Below are 19910 nucleotides of genomic sequence, written 5' to 3' on the forward strand. Positions count from 1 at the left end.
CTTACTTGCCTCCCCACGAGGGCAGAGTTAGACACAAGGTAAGTTTTTAATGTGGGGAAAATCCAGCTCCTCAAAAAGGAGCACTCTGGATAGGAACAAAAAAATAAACTTGTCTCAATCATGAAGGATGTCTCCACTGACCGAGGACAGAAAAGGTGATGTGTGGTATTAGAACAGATATTACACCTTGTTGCAAGCCAAAAGGCCAATCTTAAAAGTAACACCTATTAAACATCTATGTGTGTTTCTTTGCATGTATTTTTTTTTTTACTTGGAGGGGGTCACCACTTATCAAGACCCGAAGGTCACACGAGGATAAGGGTTAATGAATGTAAGGTGGTAGCGAATTAATCCTTAATGATGTAAATTAGGTAGAATGTGTTTATTTATGAGGACGACTTAACAGAAACTTGTTTACGTTAGATTTACGATAGATTGTTGTATTCAGCCGGGAAGCATGCCAGTGGAACAGTGTTCCAACGGCGGACAGGTCTGGGAAAGAAGCTTTTTTCATGGAATATACGTTTACATTAGGTACAGATAGAGAATGGGGAAATCATATATAGTGGTTGTAGCTAGTCGAGTGTGTTTTTTTGTGAAAGTCTGGCAAGCGGGAACTATAAATTAGAGTTCAGATGAACACTTGCCATGAAAATAGCGATAGAGCAGATACAGGCTCGCGACGTCTCTTCTGTTGGGAAAGAAGTTGCAGGGAAGAAAAAGGGGCATCACCTGCTCGTTTATTTTGTTTTACAACAGAAACATAAAGACGCAGAAATGAGAAAAGAGTTATTTTTACACACTTATCAGACGCATAAATGGATCTTAAGAGATAAATACTTTGTTTTGTTTTACGATATAATTTTCGGAGTATTTAATGCCGAATTACTTCATTTTGCTGAAAGGGTTTATCTTTCCAATATGTCTGTTGTGAATGTACGAGACTATGGTATATTTTAGTTCACCAGTCATCATCATCATCATCATCATCATCATCATATTGTATGAATCCGAATATTCTTTTGTTAGCATTGGTTTCCCTGATATTTTTCTAGTCAGAATTCTTTCTAGAAAGACCTCGGATACTTACGGGAGCGATTACGTGAAGGTTATCAATATCCTAAGTGAAAGCCGTTATTGTGGAGCGAATTGGATTCGAACTCGGGACGCCTACGTCGTCAGTCCGTGTCGTTAACCTCGCAATTCAGCAGTAACAAATAAACTCAGAATTCTAACGTTGGAAATCAAGTGTATTTTTATTAACATATACGCACTATGTATAATCATTTCCGAATAGTTCATACTAGCAACAGGTGTGCTTATCTTTGCGCAAAATCTCTACCTCCGGAAGTAATAACTTTTTCTTTTGGGGTCAATGTCTCAATTAGAAGATGCTCGTTTTTTTCGTTTGCTAGAATATTCGGATGTTTTGCTTTACGACGTATTCATTCTTTTCTGGTTATTTAATGTCTAATTGTGTCATTTTGGTAAAGATGTTTATATTTCAAGTTCTTAATATGTGTTCACATTATTTGGTTTGTCATTCACGTGTTCATGATGTAAATTCGTGTATAAACCACCGGATGTAATTGCATGTCATACGCAGGAAACAATAGTTATTGTTGGGGATTCATTGAACACAAGTTGATGGTTTATTCATACAGGAGTGTATACTTTTTCAGCACATTATTAGTGCATAAATTATCATTATATATCTGCGAGGATTTGAATTCGTTATAGCTAATTCCATAGTCGATGATATGTATTAGGCCAATAACGCATTATAAATTTATAAAAGAATATTCTATATCTATTTTATGAGTTTAATTTTTTTTATTATTAAATAATAAAGATATTCTAGTAACTAGGACAACGGTGTTGTCCCGGAGAATGAACAACAGAATAGGAGTTAAAAGTGCTCTCTCTCTCTCTCTCTCTCTCTCTCTATATATATATATATATATATATATATATATATATATATATCGATCTCCCTCCCTACCCATGTTCTATCACCAATTCTTACTTCCTCTCCTGTTTCCCACCTCTTCCTTTTCGTTCTATCAACCACTCCTCCTCTCTATTACCCCATCTCTCGCTTTTCTGGCAAATGGATAAAAAAAAAAACATTAACAAATTACTACAAAATAACATTTAAACGTCACTCCAAATGTAGATCACCTAATTAATTCTTCTCCTGTTGTCCCCTAAAAGAATGAATATCAAAAACAAAATGTGCCAGCATTTTCTAAGAGACAGTGCCGAAAAAGAATGTGTGAGTGTTGTGTGAGTGTTGTGTGAGTGTTGTGTGAGTGTTGTGTGAGTGTCTTGTGTACTTTTGTACTTAGATAGACACGCACACACAACTTTTCTTTTATATAATAGATTACTCCGTAGAAAAAAAAACGCTATAAAAACTCAGGAAATATACTTTAATAACGTGTGCATATATGTTCTATACGATCGCATAATTTGCTAATTGTATTACATCATTATATTATAAAACACATACATTAGAACTGGGCAAATAGCAATTTACATATATTTTAACGAAAGTATTTTATGTAAACCATAGAAAACGAAATTCTTTTTGATATTAATGCAAATAAACTGATAAAAATTAATTAACTGCGCCGAAAACGATGATAAACAATGAATTCAGAGTTGTGTTTATCAACCACTTTCCTCTTCTAAATTAAAGTATGTTTCATATGTTAGGATTACGTGAACACCAAATATTCAAATTATACATTTTCAAAAGTTCAATATTTAGGATTTTATACGATGGTTTTGTAGATTCATTTTATCTATATATTAATACGATAGCGTGTGTGTTATTTTCTGTGACACATCCGGTTCGTTTAATTGTTATGCACTTCCATTTCTTGTCATAAATAATTTTATCAAGAATTCATCACTAGTTTTAGTTTCGGTTTCGATTATAGCTGATGTCACTTAAATCATCTTTTTTTTTTAGCTTAAATCAAAATCGAAATAAAAACTTATAAAAAAAAAATATATATATATATATATATATATATATATATGCCTACACGCACACACAAGTAACCCTCTTATTGTTTTTCTCTGTGACTGTTCCCTTCTAAACAACAAACCTTCCTATGAATTAACATTAGTGTGCAGGTGATTTTGGCCACAGGCGATTAAGAACCTGGTTGTATGAGATTAGACACGCCTCGAAAAGTAAAAACATAACACCGTGATATCCTGGGAGAGTATAACTATATGCTAATCTATCTGCATCCATTGTATTTTTGCCTACCTGCTTTTGAATACAGCACCTATTCTTCAACACGATAATGCACCTCCCCACAGCGCCATTAGTGGGGCAGGTTATCTCAATATTCCATAAGAATCTTTCACTTGGTGACACAAGCACCAAAATTGGCACAAATGACGCTCAGAACATACATTTTAAGAAAAGAACGTTAGCTATCTGAAAATTCAAGATGGCTGCTAGTTTTCAAGATGGCTGCACAAGCAAACCTAACAAGTTTCAATTTTGGTGCTTGTATCACCAAGTGAAAGATTGTTTCAACAGTCTGCCTTACGATATGAATATCATTGCCTCACTATATGAATATCATTGCCTCACTGGAACAAACACCCCATTCATTTGATCTTGTGTAATAATCTATAAATCCCCCCCTCACACGTGTGTTTTTACGTTTGAGAAAAATTATTTATTTTAAAGAAAAAAACCACAGACATTGTTATTTGGCTATCTATTTTATATATATATATATATATATATATATATATATATATATATATATATATATATATATATATATATAAATATACTTCATTTATTCACATAAAATTAATATGCGAAAGTATAAATTAATGCGTAAACTTTAAGTATTTACTTCAAAAGTGCTCAATACGTAGGTAGAGCTAGTTAGTAAGTTATAAAATATATATGGCGATTAAGCTACACTGAATATTCCGCGTTTCATCAACTCTAGGACTCTTCAGGCTTATGCGCGAATTTTGTGGTTGTCTGTCGTTTTTATATACACACCTTCTATTGAGATTCTAGTTAGCCAATCAGCTTTCTAGTATCCACCGCGCCCTTCCTATCAGCCAATGAACATGCACTTACCGGACAAAGGCCTATTTGACCTCTGGTTTACCTATTCCTTTGTGTGTGCTCTATTTAGCCTGAATATCTAGTTTCTTGACCTATTTTAAGTCTAGGTTAGGGTTTTTTATGTTAGTTTATATATATATATATACATATATATATATATATATATATATATATATATATATATATATATATATATATATATATATAAAAGAGCAAACAGTTAATAAAACATGTTAAAAACACTTTGAAAAAGAGTTAAAAACATATTTAATCCGAAAAGGAAACACTTGATAAGTGGATAGTTCTTAATCCGCGGAGTTTCGAAGAAATACTTTCCTTCTCATCAGAGGGTAAGAATTAGCAAAATGCGGGATCGGATTTTGTGTGATAGTTTATGTATATTCATGTTTATTTAATTTATTTATTTGTTTATTTTCTATTGTTTTATTTTTTTGTTTTAAAATTATTTTGTATCGCTATCCTAGAGTAAATTTTATCCTGTGAACATAGGTGTTCGCTATTTCTCTTCTACAGTTTAATAGATGTTGGGGTTCTTTAAAGTACAGGATAGCAAATTTTTCATGAAGGCATAATCTACATGGGTCGTCTAGGTCTCTACATGTGGTAGCTTGTCTTATTATTTTCCATTCGACTACCGGCGAATGTCCGCTTTCCTTGAGTTCCCAGTATTGATTTGCTAGCGTTGTTTTCATACGTTCATACATAATACACAATTTATCATAATTACTATTGTTTGATTATTTACAGTGATGCCTGGATATTTCTGAGATCTGGTCCCAACCGAATCGGCCATGTATACAAGAAGGCGATCTACCGGCAATACACGGATGATACATATTCAGTCGAGATCCCGAAACCATCATGGCTGGGAATACTGGGCCCTGTTCTTCGTGGTCAACTCGGCGACATTCTGTACATTCATTTCAAGAATAAAGGCTCGAGGCAGTACACGGTTCACCCGCACGGTGTTCGTTACTTAAAACCTCGTGAAGGTATTCAATGCTTATACAGAAACATAATCTTTTTTTTTATATATATATAAAGAAACATAATCTTTTATATATATAAAGAAAAGTTAATCTTGGAGTGTTAACAGTTAAAAGGTTTAAACAAGTTTAAATAAGGGATAAATTTTTCATAGAATTTAAAGACAATTCAATTTTTTTCGATTACATCTGAAGTCATTAGAGGCAATTATCCATTAGGTTCTTAAATTAAGTGGACTATATTAGCATGTGAAGAAACGTAATTCCTTTTCTAAAAAATCGATTTTCTTGGTTTCATAAAACTAAAATAAAATTATAAAAAGAATATCTTGGTGAACAATAAGTTTTAGAAGTTTTGAACATTTAAATAATTATGGTCCCCCGACAAAAGGAGAGTGGACCTGTAAATTCAATCTTGTCCGTTCATCCGTTCGTCTGTCCGCACTTTTCTCAATAACTACACCTTGGAAATTTTTGAATTTTTACACAAACATTAAACATGATATGAGTAAAAAAGAGTAACAGAACGGATTTTCCGGAAAAAAATCCATTTGCCCCCCCCCTTAGGGGCTCCTTTCGAGTTAAAATGGCAACAATTGAAACTTTTGTGCTTATTAAAAACAGTGATGCCTTGGATTTTTATAAAACTTTCTAAAAAGTTGTAACTAACTGATTTCTATATAATTTTGTTTGTCTATACTTCGCAATAACTCTTAGGTGTGCCCCAGAAGTCTTTTAGGGCTAATAAAAACACTCCATTTTTAGGACTTTTTTACCATATTTGGCCTAAATTTTCTGTGTAAGTCTCTTTAGCAGTTTCGCATGGTGCTGAACTCAAATTTAAATATGTTAAGGCCTTGGGGACTTTGGGATTAAATGGGGGGGGGCAAATGATGGGCTTGTGTCCATTCGTTGAAATAATTTGCCCTTTTATTGCACATTTTTTCAGGGAAAAATTGTAAATAGAACTGATGTAATGGAATGACCTAAAATCCCTTCATAGATGAAATGAACTATGGATATATTGATCCTCTCACGTGAAGGAAAAAAGACAGGAAGAGAATAAGAAAATATGTCGAGTAACTCTTATGTCACATGTATTCCCTTGTAAATAAACCCCTTTGTCTTTCACCCATAACCGCGTGTTTCTTGCTGTATTCTTATTTAAAGTAAGGATATAACAATAACTATATTTGAAATTATTTCCGACCAAAAATATATCCCCACACGATCAACATCGGTGAATACCACGAGCGTAATATAGATACCAAGAAGTGGTTTAATGATCTATTCTAAACCGAGTTCGATCTTATCCGACAATATTCTTGAGATAAGGTTGTTTTTTGTTGATTTTTTTTTTTTTTTTTTTTTTTTTGTTGTTGTTGTTGTTGTTGTTACTACTATTACTATTATTATTATTATTATTATTATTATTATTATTATTATTATTATTATTATTATTATTATTATTATTATTATTATTATTCACTCTAAACGGAAACGTAAGGGGTACCGTGATAGAAATCAGATTTGTAAATGAACTAACTTGTAGGTGGAGAGCAGCAAGATGTTTGTTAAAATTACATTTAAATGTCTGCAGGTTGGTACGATAGAGAAATCAGGAAGCGTATAGTATGATTCAATAACAAGCTGTCTGAAGAAACAGGTTATGAAAGGGGAAAGCTTTCCGGCATGACGTTGCCTCTACATTGTTAGGGTGAGATTTTACTGCTAGTCGACTGAGACAGTTGTATTTTAGTTTAAGAGGTACAAGTACAGTAAGTTTGTTGGAGCGCATTTCTAAACCTAGTAGGTGATGTTCTTTTCTTCTCCCTGCAACCTCTTTCTCACAGAAAAGATGTTGCGAGCCTGTCTTTGCTTTATCGTTATTTTCATGGCAAGTGCTCGTCTTAGCTTTAATCTATGGTCACCCTCTGCCAAGCTTTCAAGTCTAATATAAACAAGTTCTTGTTTTGTCGCCCCCTTAAATAATGAAATTCTACCCAATTTTCACCACTAACGATCATAACTACGCTGTTGTCTCAGTGACCGCTTTACACTTATTAACCGTTATTCTCGAGTGGCCTTTGGGCTTTTATAAGTGGTGACTCCCTTGTAAAAAGAGTACTTGTAAGACAAGCACAGGACTGCAATACTGCGGCGATGTGGCAAGAGTGGGAGCTTGGCAGACAATGCGGAACCTTTTCGGCTAAAAAACTCTTCTTTGCACTCTGTCCAAAAGAGAGGTTAGTAATTGGTGCGCCATACCAGATGTACCAATAATACTCTATGCACAGGCGAATGATGACTTTATAAAAATATAGGACACTGGCAGATGTGAGAAGGTAGATGGAGTGTATCTGCAGCAGACAATGCAGCATCTCTTGTGTACTTATTTTAAATTCATGTTGGTCGAAAATGTCAAACCGAGGAGTTTAAATGTTGAACTCTCGAGGAAGAGTGTTAGTTTTATTTACAATATTTACGCAATTTTTAGCGTTGTCCCATTATGGGTGTTGTCATTTCGCAACATTTCAGCCGTTTATAAACTATGACCTCCTTCAGGTGACCATTGCATTAGTTGTAATCTTTTAGAAAGTTTAATTTTTTTTTTTTTACTTAATACTCTAACGTAGATTGTTCTCATTCATTTTGAAATGTGTAATGTCGGATTTTTTCCACTTTAGCGACATCACATTAATTATCAATCACTTTTTTTGTTAATGAAACGATCTTTTTTATTTATTTTGTGTGAGGTATTTATTACACGAGCGTTGGCTTATCGTATAGATAGTATTTTAAAACATCTAAGTATTCAATTAGTGTTTCTCTTTAAAATATAAATGACTTAATATGTATTATTGGCTATACTCGGAATACAATTCGCATATTGTCTTTTTTTTACATAAGAGTCACCACTTATCAGGATAAGGGTTAAAGAGTGTATTAGTAAGTAATCAATAGGATAATACCATAGGAATCGTAGTGTAAATTTAGTAAATTGGATTACTTAAGGAGAACGGCTCATCAAGAACTTGTTTACTTGAAGACGACCATATTGTAGTCAGCTGGAAAGCAGGTAAATAGAAGAATCTTTGTTCGTGGAATCTACGTTTAGGTTTAGGCACAGATAAAGAGTGGGGAAATTTATTGATAGTGTTTTCAGCTAGACGAGTGTTTCTTGTGAAAGTTTGACGAGGGAGCATAGATTGGAGCTCAGACGAGCACTTACTATGAAAATAACGATAAAGCAGAGACAGGCTCGCAACATCTCTTCTGTGAGAAAGAGGTTGCATGGAATAGAAAAGGGCATCGCTACTAGGCTACGAATTCTATTTTGAACTCTGTAAAGGCAGGATAAACTGCTTCTAGCAGCTCCTGCTTAGATGTGCCAACAATACTCCATCCTTGGACGTAATGGCTCTTATATAGATAGAGAATTGCATCAGCAGTGAGATGTCTACTGGATCGATAGAAGGATCTTCCCATTTTTCCTGTCGCAACGGATTTGATGTACGTGTTCCATTTCAGATCAGAAGTAAAAGTCAAACATGGAGCCTCGCCAAGACGAGAGTCATTCATTTCAATTGATGCCAGATGGTGATCAGAGCGTTGATGATGTAAAGATAGAAGCTCGGTTTTAGATGCATTAAAAGTAACCATCCACTTCTTTCCCAATTGTACCACCTGCTCAAGATCAGAGGAGAGAGCATTAGAGAGAACTTGGTCGGTTACGTTTAAAGACGGCTTCTTGTTATTTCCTGTCTCAGTTAAGACAAAACGCATAATCTCAGCCGCTTTTTTATCTTTTATAAAGTTGTGAACAAGTTTAACGATCGATTTTATCTCCAATCTTATGTGGTATTTAAAAAGCCCTCTGACCTGCAAAAACTTCCTGGGTAGCCTTGCCGGTATTTCTTCGTAGGGGCGCCTCAGGCGATTAGCAATAAACTAATCCCTTTTCGAATAGTGAGTAGGCAAAACCTGGGAAGGTTGACCTTCTAGAACACTTCAAGACCATACCTCAATCAACAGAAAACAAGCCACCTCAACAATAGCCCATACTCTGGTTACATTGTAGCTGGGGAAAAAACGGCTGAGGTTGTGTTTTGTCTTAACTGCGACAGGAAATAACAGGAAACCGTTTTTTATGCAATAAAACAATCCTTTTATCTTGAGATTTATCTCAAAATGTCGGTCATCCGTCCTTTCGTGTGCAGATGTCAAGTTTCTGTTGATTTTGTGTTTGATATAAATAAATTAGTTTAAATAAGACATGAGTATATCTTCAAACCATTGAAGTAGTCGGGATGACTCAAATCTTTGTTGGCGTATGATTACATGTGATCGTCTTGAAGAGGCAAGCGGCATCCTTTGTCTTTTGTTTGTTTTTGTATTTTGTTATAAAAGGTGTTGTTTGATTTGTCTATTTTTCTTCACATCAACATTTTGACTGGGTTATTTGATATCGAATGACAATGCTGATTGAATAATATGGGGTTTATTGAAGATGAGTTACTATTTTACTATATATCATAAATGTTATCAAAATCAAGAGAGTTACTCCCCTACCTGCCTGAATAGGTTTTTAGTGTATTCGGTTTACCAACAAATAGTGTCGAGCGTTACGTGAGAAAAATAAATAAATTGTTCTTTTTGACTCTTACATCTTTGAAGTATTGTATTTTGTTGTAATATCGTTCGGAAATGAGCTATCTCATGATTTCTGACAGCTCTACATATAATCATGATTAGTGATTAACTAATTAGGCACAATGAATATATTTTATCACTGATGTCTTAATATCATTGGATTGAGTTGAGTTGTGTTGAGTTCGAATAGGAATACATTACATTACAGGCTATTCGGTTCAGCCGTATCTATAAAGTTTCACGACAAATATTTTCGAACAATTATTCTGTGAGCAAGAATTATCATGTCTAATTAAATGCCATATGTTAGCAGGTAGTAAATCAAAGTTTTATTGTAAGTAGTTAATTGTAATGGTAAACATTTGCAAATATTTTTAATAAACTTTTAATGAAAATCCATTAAACAATAAATTATTTTCAGAAGTCTATAACTAACTAAAAAAAATAAAAATTAAACAAAAATTTAAAAAACATTATTTTCAGAAGCTTTTAACTAACTAGAAAAATAAAAATTAAACAATAAATTATTTTCAGAAGTTTATAACTAACTAGAAAAACAAAGATTAAACAATAAATTATTTTCAGAAGTGTTTAACTAATTAGAAAAACAAAAATTAAATAATAAATTATTTTCAGAAGTTTTTAACTAACTAAAATTATAAAAATTAAACAATAAATTATTTTCAGAAGTTAATAACTAACTAGAAAAACAAAAATTAAACAATAAATTATTTTCAGAAGTTTTTAACTAACTATAAAAACAAAAATTAAACAATAAAGTACTTTCAGAAGTTTTAACTAACTAAAAAAACAAAAATTAAACAATAAATTATTTTCAGAAGTTTATAACTAACTAAAAAAATAAAGATTAAACAAAAATCTAACTAAAAAACAAAAGTAAAAGAATAGATTATTTTCAGAAGTTTCTAACTAGAAAAACAAAAATTAAACAGTAAATTATTTTCAGAAGATATAACTAACTAAAAAGAAATTAAACAAAAATTAAACAACAAATTATTTTCAGAAGATATAACTAACTAACTAAAAAAATTAAAACAATTAATTATTTTCAGAAGATATAACTAACTAAAAAAATAACAATTAAACAAAATTCTAACTAAAAAACAAAAATTAAACAATAGATTATTTTCAGAAGTTTTTAACTAACTAGAAAAAACAAAAATTAAACAATAAATTATTTTCAGAAGATATAACTAACTAAAAAAAATTAAACAAAAATAAAACAATTAATTATTTTCAGAAGTTTTTAACTAACTAGAAAAAACAAAAATTAAACAATAAATTATTTTCAGAAGATATAACTAACTAAAAAAAATTAAACAAAAATAAAACAATTAATTATTTTCAGAAGTTTATAACTAATTAAAAAAACAAAAATTAAAAAAAATTAAAGCAATAAAATATTTTCAGAAGTTTATAACTAACTAAGAAAATCAAAAATAAAAAAAGCAATAAAATATTTTCAGAAGTTTATAACTAACTAAGAAAACAAAAAATAAAAAAAAATTAAAGCAATAAAATATTTTCAGAAGTTTATAACTAACTAAGAAAACAAAAAATAAAAAAATTAAAGCAATAAAATATTTTCAGAAGTTTATAACTAACTAAGAAAACAAAAAATAAAAAAAAATAAAGCAATAAAATATTTTCAGAAGTTTATAACTAACTAGAAAAAACATAAATTAAACAAAAATAAAACAATAAAATATTTTCAGGAGTTTATAACTTACTAAAAAAACAAAAATTAAACAATAAAATATTTTCAGGAGTTTATAACTTACTAAAAAAACAAAAATTAAACAATAAAATATTTTCAGGAGTTTATAACTTACTAAAAAAACAAAAATTAAACAATAAATTATTTTCAGAAGTTTATAACTAACTAAAAAAAACAAAAATTAAACAAAAATGAAAACAATAAAATATTTTCAGGAGTTTATAACTAACTAGAAAAACAAAAATTAAAAAAAATTAAAGCAATAAATTATTTCCAGAAGTTTAAATCTAACTAAAAAAACAAAAATTAAACGAAAATTAAACAATAAATTATTTTCAGAAACTTATAACTAACTAAAAAAACAAAAATTAAACAATAAAATATTTTCAGGATTTTATAACTAACTAAAAAAAACAAAAAATTAAACAAAAATTAAAACAATAAAATATTGTCAGAAGTTTATAACTCACTAAAAAAACAAAAATTAAACAATAAATTATTCTCAGAAGTTTATAACTAACTAAAAAACAAAACCCTAACAATAAATTATTTTCCGAAGTGTATAACTAACTAAAAAAATAAAAATTAAACAAAAATTAAACAAATTATTTTCAGAAATTTATAACTAACTAGAAAAACAAAAGTTTAAAAAAATTAAAACAATAAAATATTTTCAGAAGTTTATAACTAACTAAAAAAACAAAAATTAAACGAAAATTAAAAAATAAATTATTTTAAGAAATTTATAACTAACTAAAAAAAACAAAAATTAAACAAAAATATAACAATAAAATATTTTCAGGAGTTTATAACTACCTAAAAAAACAAAAATTAAACAAAAATTTAAACAATAAAATATTTTCAGAAGTTTATAACTAACTAAAAAAACAAAAATTAAACAATAAATTATTCTCAGACGTTTATAACTTACTAAAAAACAAATACCTGACAATAAATTATTTTCCGAAGTTTATAACTAACTAAAAAAAAACAAAAATTAAACAAAAATTAAACAAATTATTTTCAGAAATTTATAACTAACTAGAAAAACAAAAATTTTAAAAAATTAAAGCAATAAAATATTTTCAGAAGTTTATAACTAACTAAAAAAACAAAAATCAAACAATAAATTATTTTCCGAAGTTTATAACTTACTAAAAAAACAACAATTAAACAATAAATTATTTTCAAAAGTTTATAACTAACTAAAAAAAACGTGCTTTATATTTGTCAAAATTAAGTTATCTCGCAATTCATGAATTAAAACGCTGTTGAATAAACTTTAATATTTTAATTCACATTACTTTATTAATCACAGGGGCCTTGTATTTGGATGGCACTTCCGGTCAATTCAAAAGAGATGACATGGTGCCTCCCGGACATCAGTATCTTTATATCTGGAATATTACCCATAATTTCGCACCAGCTCAGGACGATCCTGCTTGTATATCGTGGGCATACCATTCCCATTTGTTCACTACAAGAGATACCAATTCTGGAGCTATTGGGACTTTAGTGACATGCAAAGCAGGTAAGCTGAATATTATTTATAACATTTAGTATATTTTTGTATCGACATTTACTCGGCGACAGACGGACCTAATTGTAAAGTAGAAACCAAATATTTCAGAAATGTATGGAACTTTGGGAAATGTAGGTGATAAGTTTTTATACCAACAATAAAAATCAATTAGCTTCAAGTTGACCATGTCGAGCGCGTAATGGGCAGTGTGGATGCTTGACAATATCAACCAATGATTTTACGTAGTAGAAGCCTATATAGTACAAGATTTTCCTATATTAAGATGGCAGAATTACCTGGTGACTATTTCATGGAATTAAAGACATGTATTTCTTTGTATTTCAGTTGCAAAAAGTATATTCTAATACAACTATATAAACTCTACTGAAGGATTGCACACTGCTGAAGCAAATATATATATATATATATATATATATATATATATATATATATATATATATATATATATATATATATATATATATATACTAGCAGGAAGATCCGACATTTCCTGATATTAAATGAGGATTAACGAATGTTCCACATTTCCAATATTTTTTATTATTATTATTATTATTATTATTATTATTATTATTATTATTATTATTATTATTATTATTATTATTATTATTATTATTATTATTATTAAAATCGGCGAAATCACCACTTTTAAATTAAATTGATTGATTGCCTTCTCTAGTCGTGGACCAACGGCAGTGCACTTGAAGAAAACTTAACATACCTCCCCGCGGTGACCTAGTTAATAAAAATATTGTCTACATTGCATTGTAGAGAAACTACTAGTGATTTTATGAAATTATTTTAATATTTAAAAAAAAAAATATTTCATAATGAAAATAAATATTTAACATCAGTTTCAAAATAAACTTACATATACAGATACACACACACACACACACACACATATATATATATATACATATATATATATATATATATATATATATATATATATATATATATATATATATATATATACGACCTGTAGATAAATACATCAAACAAACTATAATATTCGTGTCGGATAAAAGAAAGCTAAGCATCTAACATTATGAAGTATAAAAGAGAGGAGATCGTAGAAAGAATTCGATATTTGAAAAGAGGTTGGTTGGTTGTTTTTGTTTTACGGCATATCAACCTTTTCGGGTTATTTAATGCCGAATCCAAAGATTTTGTAAGAAAAAATTTTTAATAGAATATATTAATATATAGTAAGCCCCACTCTCCCCAATGGTTTATGTCGACTTGTGCAACTGCCATTGCTCAAAAGCAGCATGCATACCGTAAGTTTAACCGACATCAGTCTAGTTCAAACAGACTGAAGTATATAGAAGCTAGAAATAACGTTAAGAAAGAAATAGCGACAGCTAAGAGAGAATTTACGGAAACCACTAAAAAGCGCATCGAAGCACAAAAACTAGGAACTCGAGACTTCTGGAAAATCTACAACAGTGTAGTAAATAATGGGCAATCAACAATTCCCCCACTAACCAACAATCACGAGGTTGTCTCCTCAGCAACTGACAAGGCTAACATGCTTGCCAGTCGGTTTGCCTCAAACTCCACACTGGACCCTTCCAACCACCCCATACCTGACTTTCTTATGCGAACAGACGCCACACTAGACGATCTGAAAACCACCCCTGCTCAGGTGCATGCTATCATAAAAAACCTTGACACCTCAAAAGCATGTGGACCCGATCTTATCCCAGCTGTGCTATTAAAAAAGTGCTCAGCCGAAGTAGCTCCAGTTCTCTCCAAACTCTACAACAAATGTCTTAATGAAGCTTGCTTTCCGGGCTGTTGGAAAACTGCTTCTGTTGTACCAGTATTCAAGAATTCTGGCGAAAGAACAGACCCATCAAATTATCGCCCCATTAGCCTCCTCCCACTTTTTGCCAAAATATTTGAGACAATAATTAACCATGCTCTAGTCCATCATCTTACAGATGCTAAACTACTGACTGACAAACAATATGGATTTAGACAAGCCCGTTCCACAGCAGACATCCTAACTGTGATCTCTGAACGTATATACCATTCACTGGACAAAGCGGGGGAGGGCAGAGCGGTAGCTCTAGATATATCTAAGGCTTTTGACAGGGTATGGCATGAGGGTCTACTCAGCAAAATCAGATCATACGGTATCACTGGTAGAATACTTAACATAATTAAATCCTTCTTAGATAAGAGAAAAATCCAGGTTGTCCTCGACGGTCGTACATCTAAACAATATGATATAAATGCGGGGGTGCCCCAGGGTTCTATCCTTGGACCTCTATTGTTCCTGATATTCATAAATGACCTCCCCGACAACATTACCTGTGAGATGGGTATATATGCTGATGACACTACACTCTATGGCAGGCACGACAGGAAGACGAATGAACACATTTCTAAAGAAATGGCAGAAACACTAGAGGAAGACCTCCAATCTGTAGTGGAATGGGGACAAAAGTGGTTGGTCGCGTTCAATGCTGCCAAGACTAAACTAGTTTCATTCAATAATTACAAGAAACCCTCTCTACCACCCATAGCAATGGCCAACGACTCTTTATCTGAGAGTCCATCTTTCAAACTCCTTGGCCTAACGTTCACAGGAAACATGAGTTGGAACAATTACATTGAAGGCATTGCCAGGGCCGCTGCAAGAAAGGTGGGCTCTCTCTACCGTGCTAGAAAACTACTAACACCCGAAAGTATCCTGTACCTCTATAAGGCCACCATTCGCCCATGTATGGAGTATTGCTGCCACATCTGGGCTGGTGCATCTGCTACTAGTCTCTCGCTCCTTGGCAAGGTTCAAAAGAGAGTCGCAAACCTGATAGGCCCTGAACTGGCATCTAAGCTTCAGCCTCTGTCCCATCGACGAAATGTTGCATCCCTCTGCCTTTTCTACAAGTATTTTAGTGGTGAATGCTCTGACGAACTGCAATCACTTGTGCCCCCACGACGTGAGCACCCTCGACAAACCCGACAGGCTGCTAAATCCCACCCCCACACTGTAGAGATCCCTAGATGTAAAAGATCTTTTTACTCCAATAGTTTCTTCCCCAGAACCGCTAGACTCTGGAATTCCATTCCAGGTCCCTGCTTCCCCAACAGTACTGACGTGCAGAAGTTCAAGTGTAACGTGAACCGACTCCTTGCTGCCCAAATCCCTACATAGTACCCCAGTAGTGTTGCCCCTGATAGTAGCTCCCTACACCAAAGTGGCAATTTGCCTTGTTTGGGGTGAAAATGTAATTAAAAAAAAAAAAAAAAAAAAAGGACCCTTGAAAAGAGGAGAACGTATACAATTTGGAAGTTTGAGCAGTTAGTTGTGACTTTTGATCAATGTTCCTTTGGGTATTTTTTTTTCACTCTCTTTCAATTTTCAATTTCTTGAAACTTTTCAAGACATAGCGGATACGCATCGGAACTTTTTCTTACATTTATGGACTTATATGATCAGATTTTCCATAAGTTTACAGACGGACTTTCTAAAAACAAAGGTTTTTGTATTTGGATTATCGCCTATACCAATCATCAATGCTTATCACTAAACATTTAATCCAAACAATGTTTCTTTGGATTTTAATGTACCTTCATCTTTTTACGTGGTTGCTACGTGGAATACCTCTTTGACTATATTATTTTTTTGTAAAAAAATGTCCCCCGCCATATTTTAAAGTTTTCCATTCATGTACTGACCAACAAAATTATAACGAGCCTATTACTGTTTATTTTACTATTTTTCTTCTGAAGATGAGAGCTATTTTTTTGAAACTCTATGGATTTAGGAAATTTTTATCAAATAATCATTGTAATTTCTAACGTACATTTTTACAAAATGTTAATTTTTCCAGTTTATATATATATATATATATTCCTAGCAGGGAGACCTGGCGTTGTTTGAGATTGAATGAGGATCACACATGTTCCACACTTCCAATATTCCACTACTTTCTTCATCGAAATCGGCGAAATCGCTCATTTTTCAATCAAGTCGATTAACTGCCTGACAGGAAGCTTTACGTACCTTCGCGCGGTGACTAGTCCACAAAACATTGTAGCTTACATTGCACTATAGATAACCTACGGTGGATTTTATAAAATTACTTTTATATAATGGGGTGAATTAAAGTTTAAAATGCAAAAGTCAAATATTATGGTTCAATTGTGCTCTAAACGGCAACATTCATTTCAGACCTACTGCTGATTTATACACCGGATTCTTCGGTTTGTACAATGATAAAATTTGCGATATTAAGTTGTATGAGATCTAAATCGGACACTTCCCTTTTTAATCGGATTTTTGTTATTATCAACCTTCCATATTGATCGGAGGCATTTCAGTATAAAACCTAAGAACACTCTCATACACATAAAGTATATTTGTGCTAAATTTCAAAAGAATTGACTCAGCCATTTTCGAAACGAAATCAGCCATCCACCCCTCATACCACAGACAATGCTTTTTATAAATATGTAAAGACATATAGATACATACACACATTTATATATATATATATATATATATATATTTGTGTGTGTGTGTGCGTGTATGCTAAACATTTATTTAAGTGTGTATATGTGTGTGTGTTTAAATTTCAGCGATATTTCTCGCGATTAAAGTTAGCCGTGTGGTTTGTTCCTTGCTAATAGAGTCAGAGATGACTTCGTGGCCATGTTCGAATCTCCCGACTGGCTGTAATCGTGACACCCTGCACTGATGATTCCCGAAAGGATGAAACACTAGTGTCTGTGGGTATTTCAAAATTATTATAGTGATAATATAAATATATATATATCTATATCTATATCTATATCTATATATATATATATATATATATATATATATATATATATATATATATATGAGAGAGAGATGTTAGAAATGGCCTTGATGGAATTGGTATAAGTACTTTTATTCTGCTTTACTATAATCTGCATTCTGTTCTTTTGTTTTGTTTTGATTTTTTTAATTTTTGACAACTTTAAGGCACGTTGGATGAAGATGGTCGTCGTTTGGATGTTGATCATGAGTTTGTGCTTTTGGCAAAAGTTTTTGATGAGAATAAAAGCTGGTACATTCGAGACAACGTAGAAAAATGTGGCAACCCGTCCGCTTGCGCCCAGGAAAATCTCGCTAACGATCCCGACCAAATTCAGGCAAACTTAATTTACACGATGAACGGCTATTCTTTTGGAAATGGGCCGGCCTTTCCGGCGTGCACCAACGAAAGGGTCGCCTGGCATATGATGTCAATGGGCAGTAATTCGGATTTGCATTCGATCCATTTTGATGGACAAGTCATCGATGTAAATGGACATACGTAAGTAAAAGGAGACATCTTCTTAATATTTTTAAAATAAAACTTGCATATTGTTGATTTATTTTGATGATGCAAACCTGGTTTATTTACTTTTGAGTGTTGTGTTAAATTCAAATCCAAAATCAAAAGATTCGTGTCAAAATAAAGAACTATGTGAAGTTCAATTGTAAGTGATACTCTTCCTCTGGGCGCTCTTCGTCGTCACCTAAATGATTTCATAAATACAAACATTTATTTAAAAACTATACATACATATTCCAAAAACGAACCAGCGGTTTCATTGTATTGAAACAGCCATCTGTGACTGATAAGAATCCAATACAACTCATTAGCGTCGGTGGATGCCGCTGATGAGTTGTATTGGATTCTTATCAGCCACAAATGGCTGTTTCAATACAATGAAACCACTGATTCGTTTTTGGAATATGTATGTATAGTTTTTAAATGAACATTTGCTTTTTACACACACACACACACACACACACACACACACACACACACACACACACACATATATATATATATATATATAAAATTTTGTTCATTCAATGAATTTAAAAATTTATGACGTGAAATGTTTGAATTTCAAATCGAAAGATTTTTATTACTCTATGTAAGACAAAGAATACATTTGAAATATTATAACTCCTTATCCTATAGGATTTCTATTTATCCTATATGATAAGGAGTTATAATATTTCAAATGTATTCTTTGTCTTACATAGAATAATAAAAAATCTTTTGATTGAATTTTTAAATTCATTGAATGACTAAAATTTGATTTACTTGCTCTATCTTATATATCAAAATTTAAGAATAGATTATGTTTTGGGCAACAAAAAACATAATCTATGCTTTACTTTTGATGGTCAGGTAGTGCTGTGAAACTGCAGTGAAGAGTTAAAGCTACATTGCTTATTATTTATGTATATCTCTATTCAATAGGATATCCTAAATTGTACAGCCAAGGTAATAGCAGCTTTTGGTAAACTAAAACGTCGATTGTGGGATGATAGAAGTATAAATTGGCAACTAAAATCGGAATGTTGTTCTAATAACCCTCTTGCACGGTACTAAGACCTTGATCCCATATCGCCCGCATATCAGCAGCTGTTTTTCGCAAAAGTTGTCGTACAATATGTCGATTTATGCTAAAAGGCAAAGTGACCAATACTGACCTCTTTGTTCACCGTAAAACATTGAAATTGAAACATTTCTTATGCAGTTTTAGCTATGTTGGGCTAGGCACGTGATCATAATGAGTGACGCGAGAATGCCTAACGCCCGCTTGTACGGTCAACTTCATTCTGGAAAAGACGCATTGGCCGCAACTTGTTTAAGATATAAAGATGAATTTGAAAGCAATCTTACAGCAATACGTATTGCACTGTTTGCAACGCTACACACGTATACACACGTGCTAATATGTAGGCACTCGGGACTCAACATGTTGTAGACTCAGTCGCAAAGGAAACACCGACAAATAAAAACTCGACTCACTGAAACAATATTTATTTCTAGGTACTTTCCTGAATAA

At 32.0% G+C, this 19910-nt stretch overlaps 1 protein-coding gene across 1 annotated transcript in view; it reads left to right on the forward strand.

Annotated features, from left to right (window-relative positions):
* The window catches only part of LOC145283965 (hephaestin-like protein), a 53199-nt gene that overhangs the window by 852 nt on the left and 32437 nt on the right, over positions 1-19910 (forward strand). The window contains exons 2-4 of the mRNA XM_080133063.1: positions 4883-5127; positions 12831-13043; positions 18040-18373. Of these exons, the coding sequence (XP_079989189.1) occupies positions 4883-5127; positions 12831-13043; positions 18040-18373 (792 nt within the window). The remainder of the gene's footprint in view (positions 1-4882; positions 5128-12830; positions 13044-18039; positions 18374-19910) is intronic.

This window comes from Euprymna scolopes, chromosome 8, assembly GCF_053919585.1.
Source record: "Euprymna scolopes isolate OS-2025 chromosome 8, ASM5391958v1, whole genome shotgun sequence".
NCBI lineage: Eukaryota > Metazoa > Mollusca > Cephalopoda > Sepiida > Sepiolidae > Euprymna > Euprymna scolopes.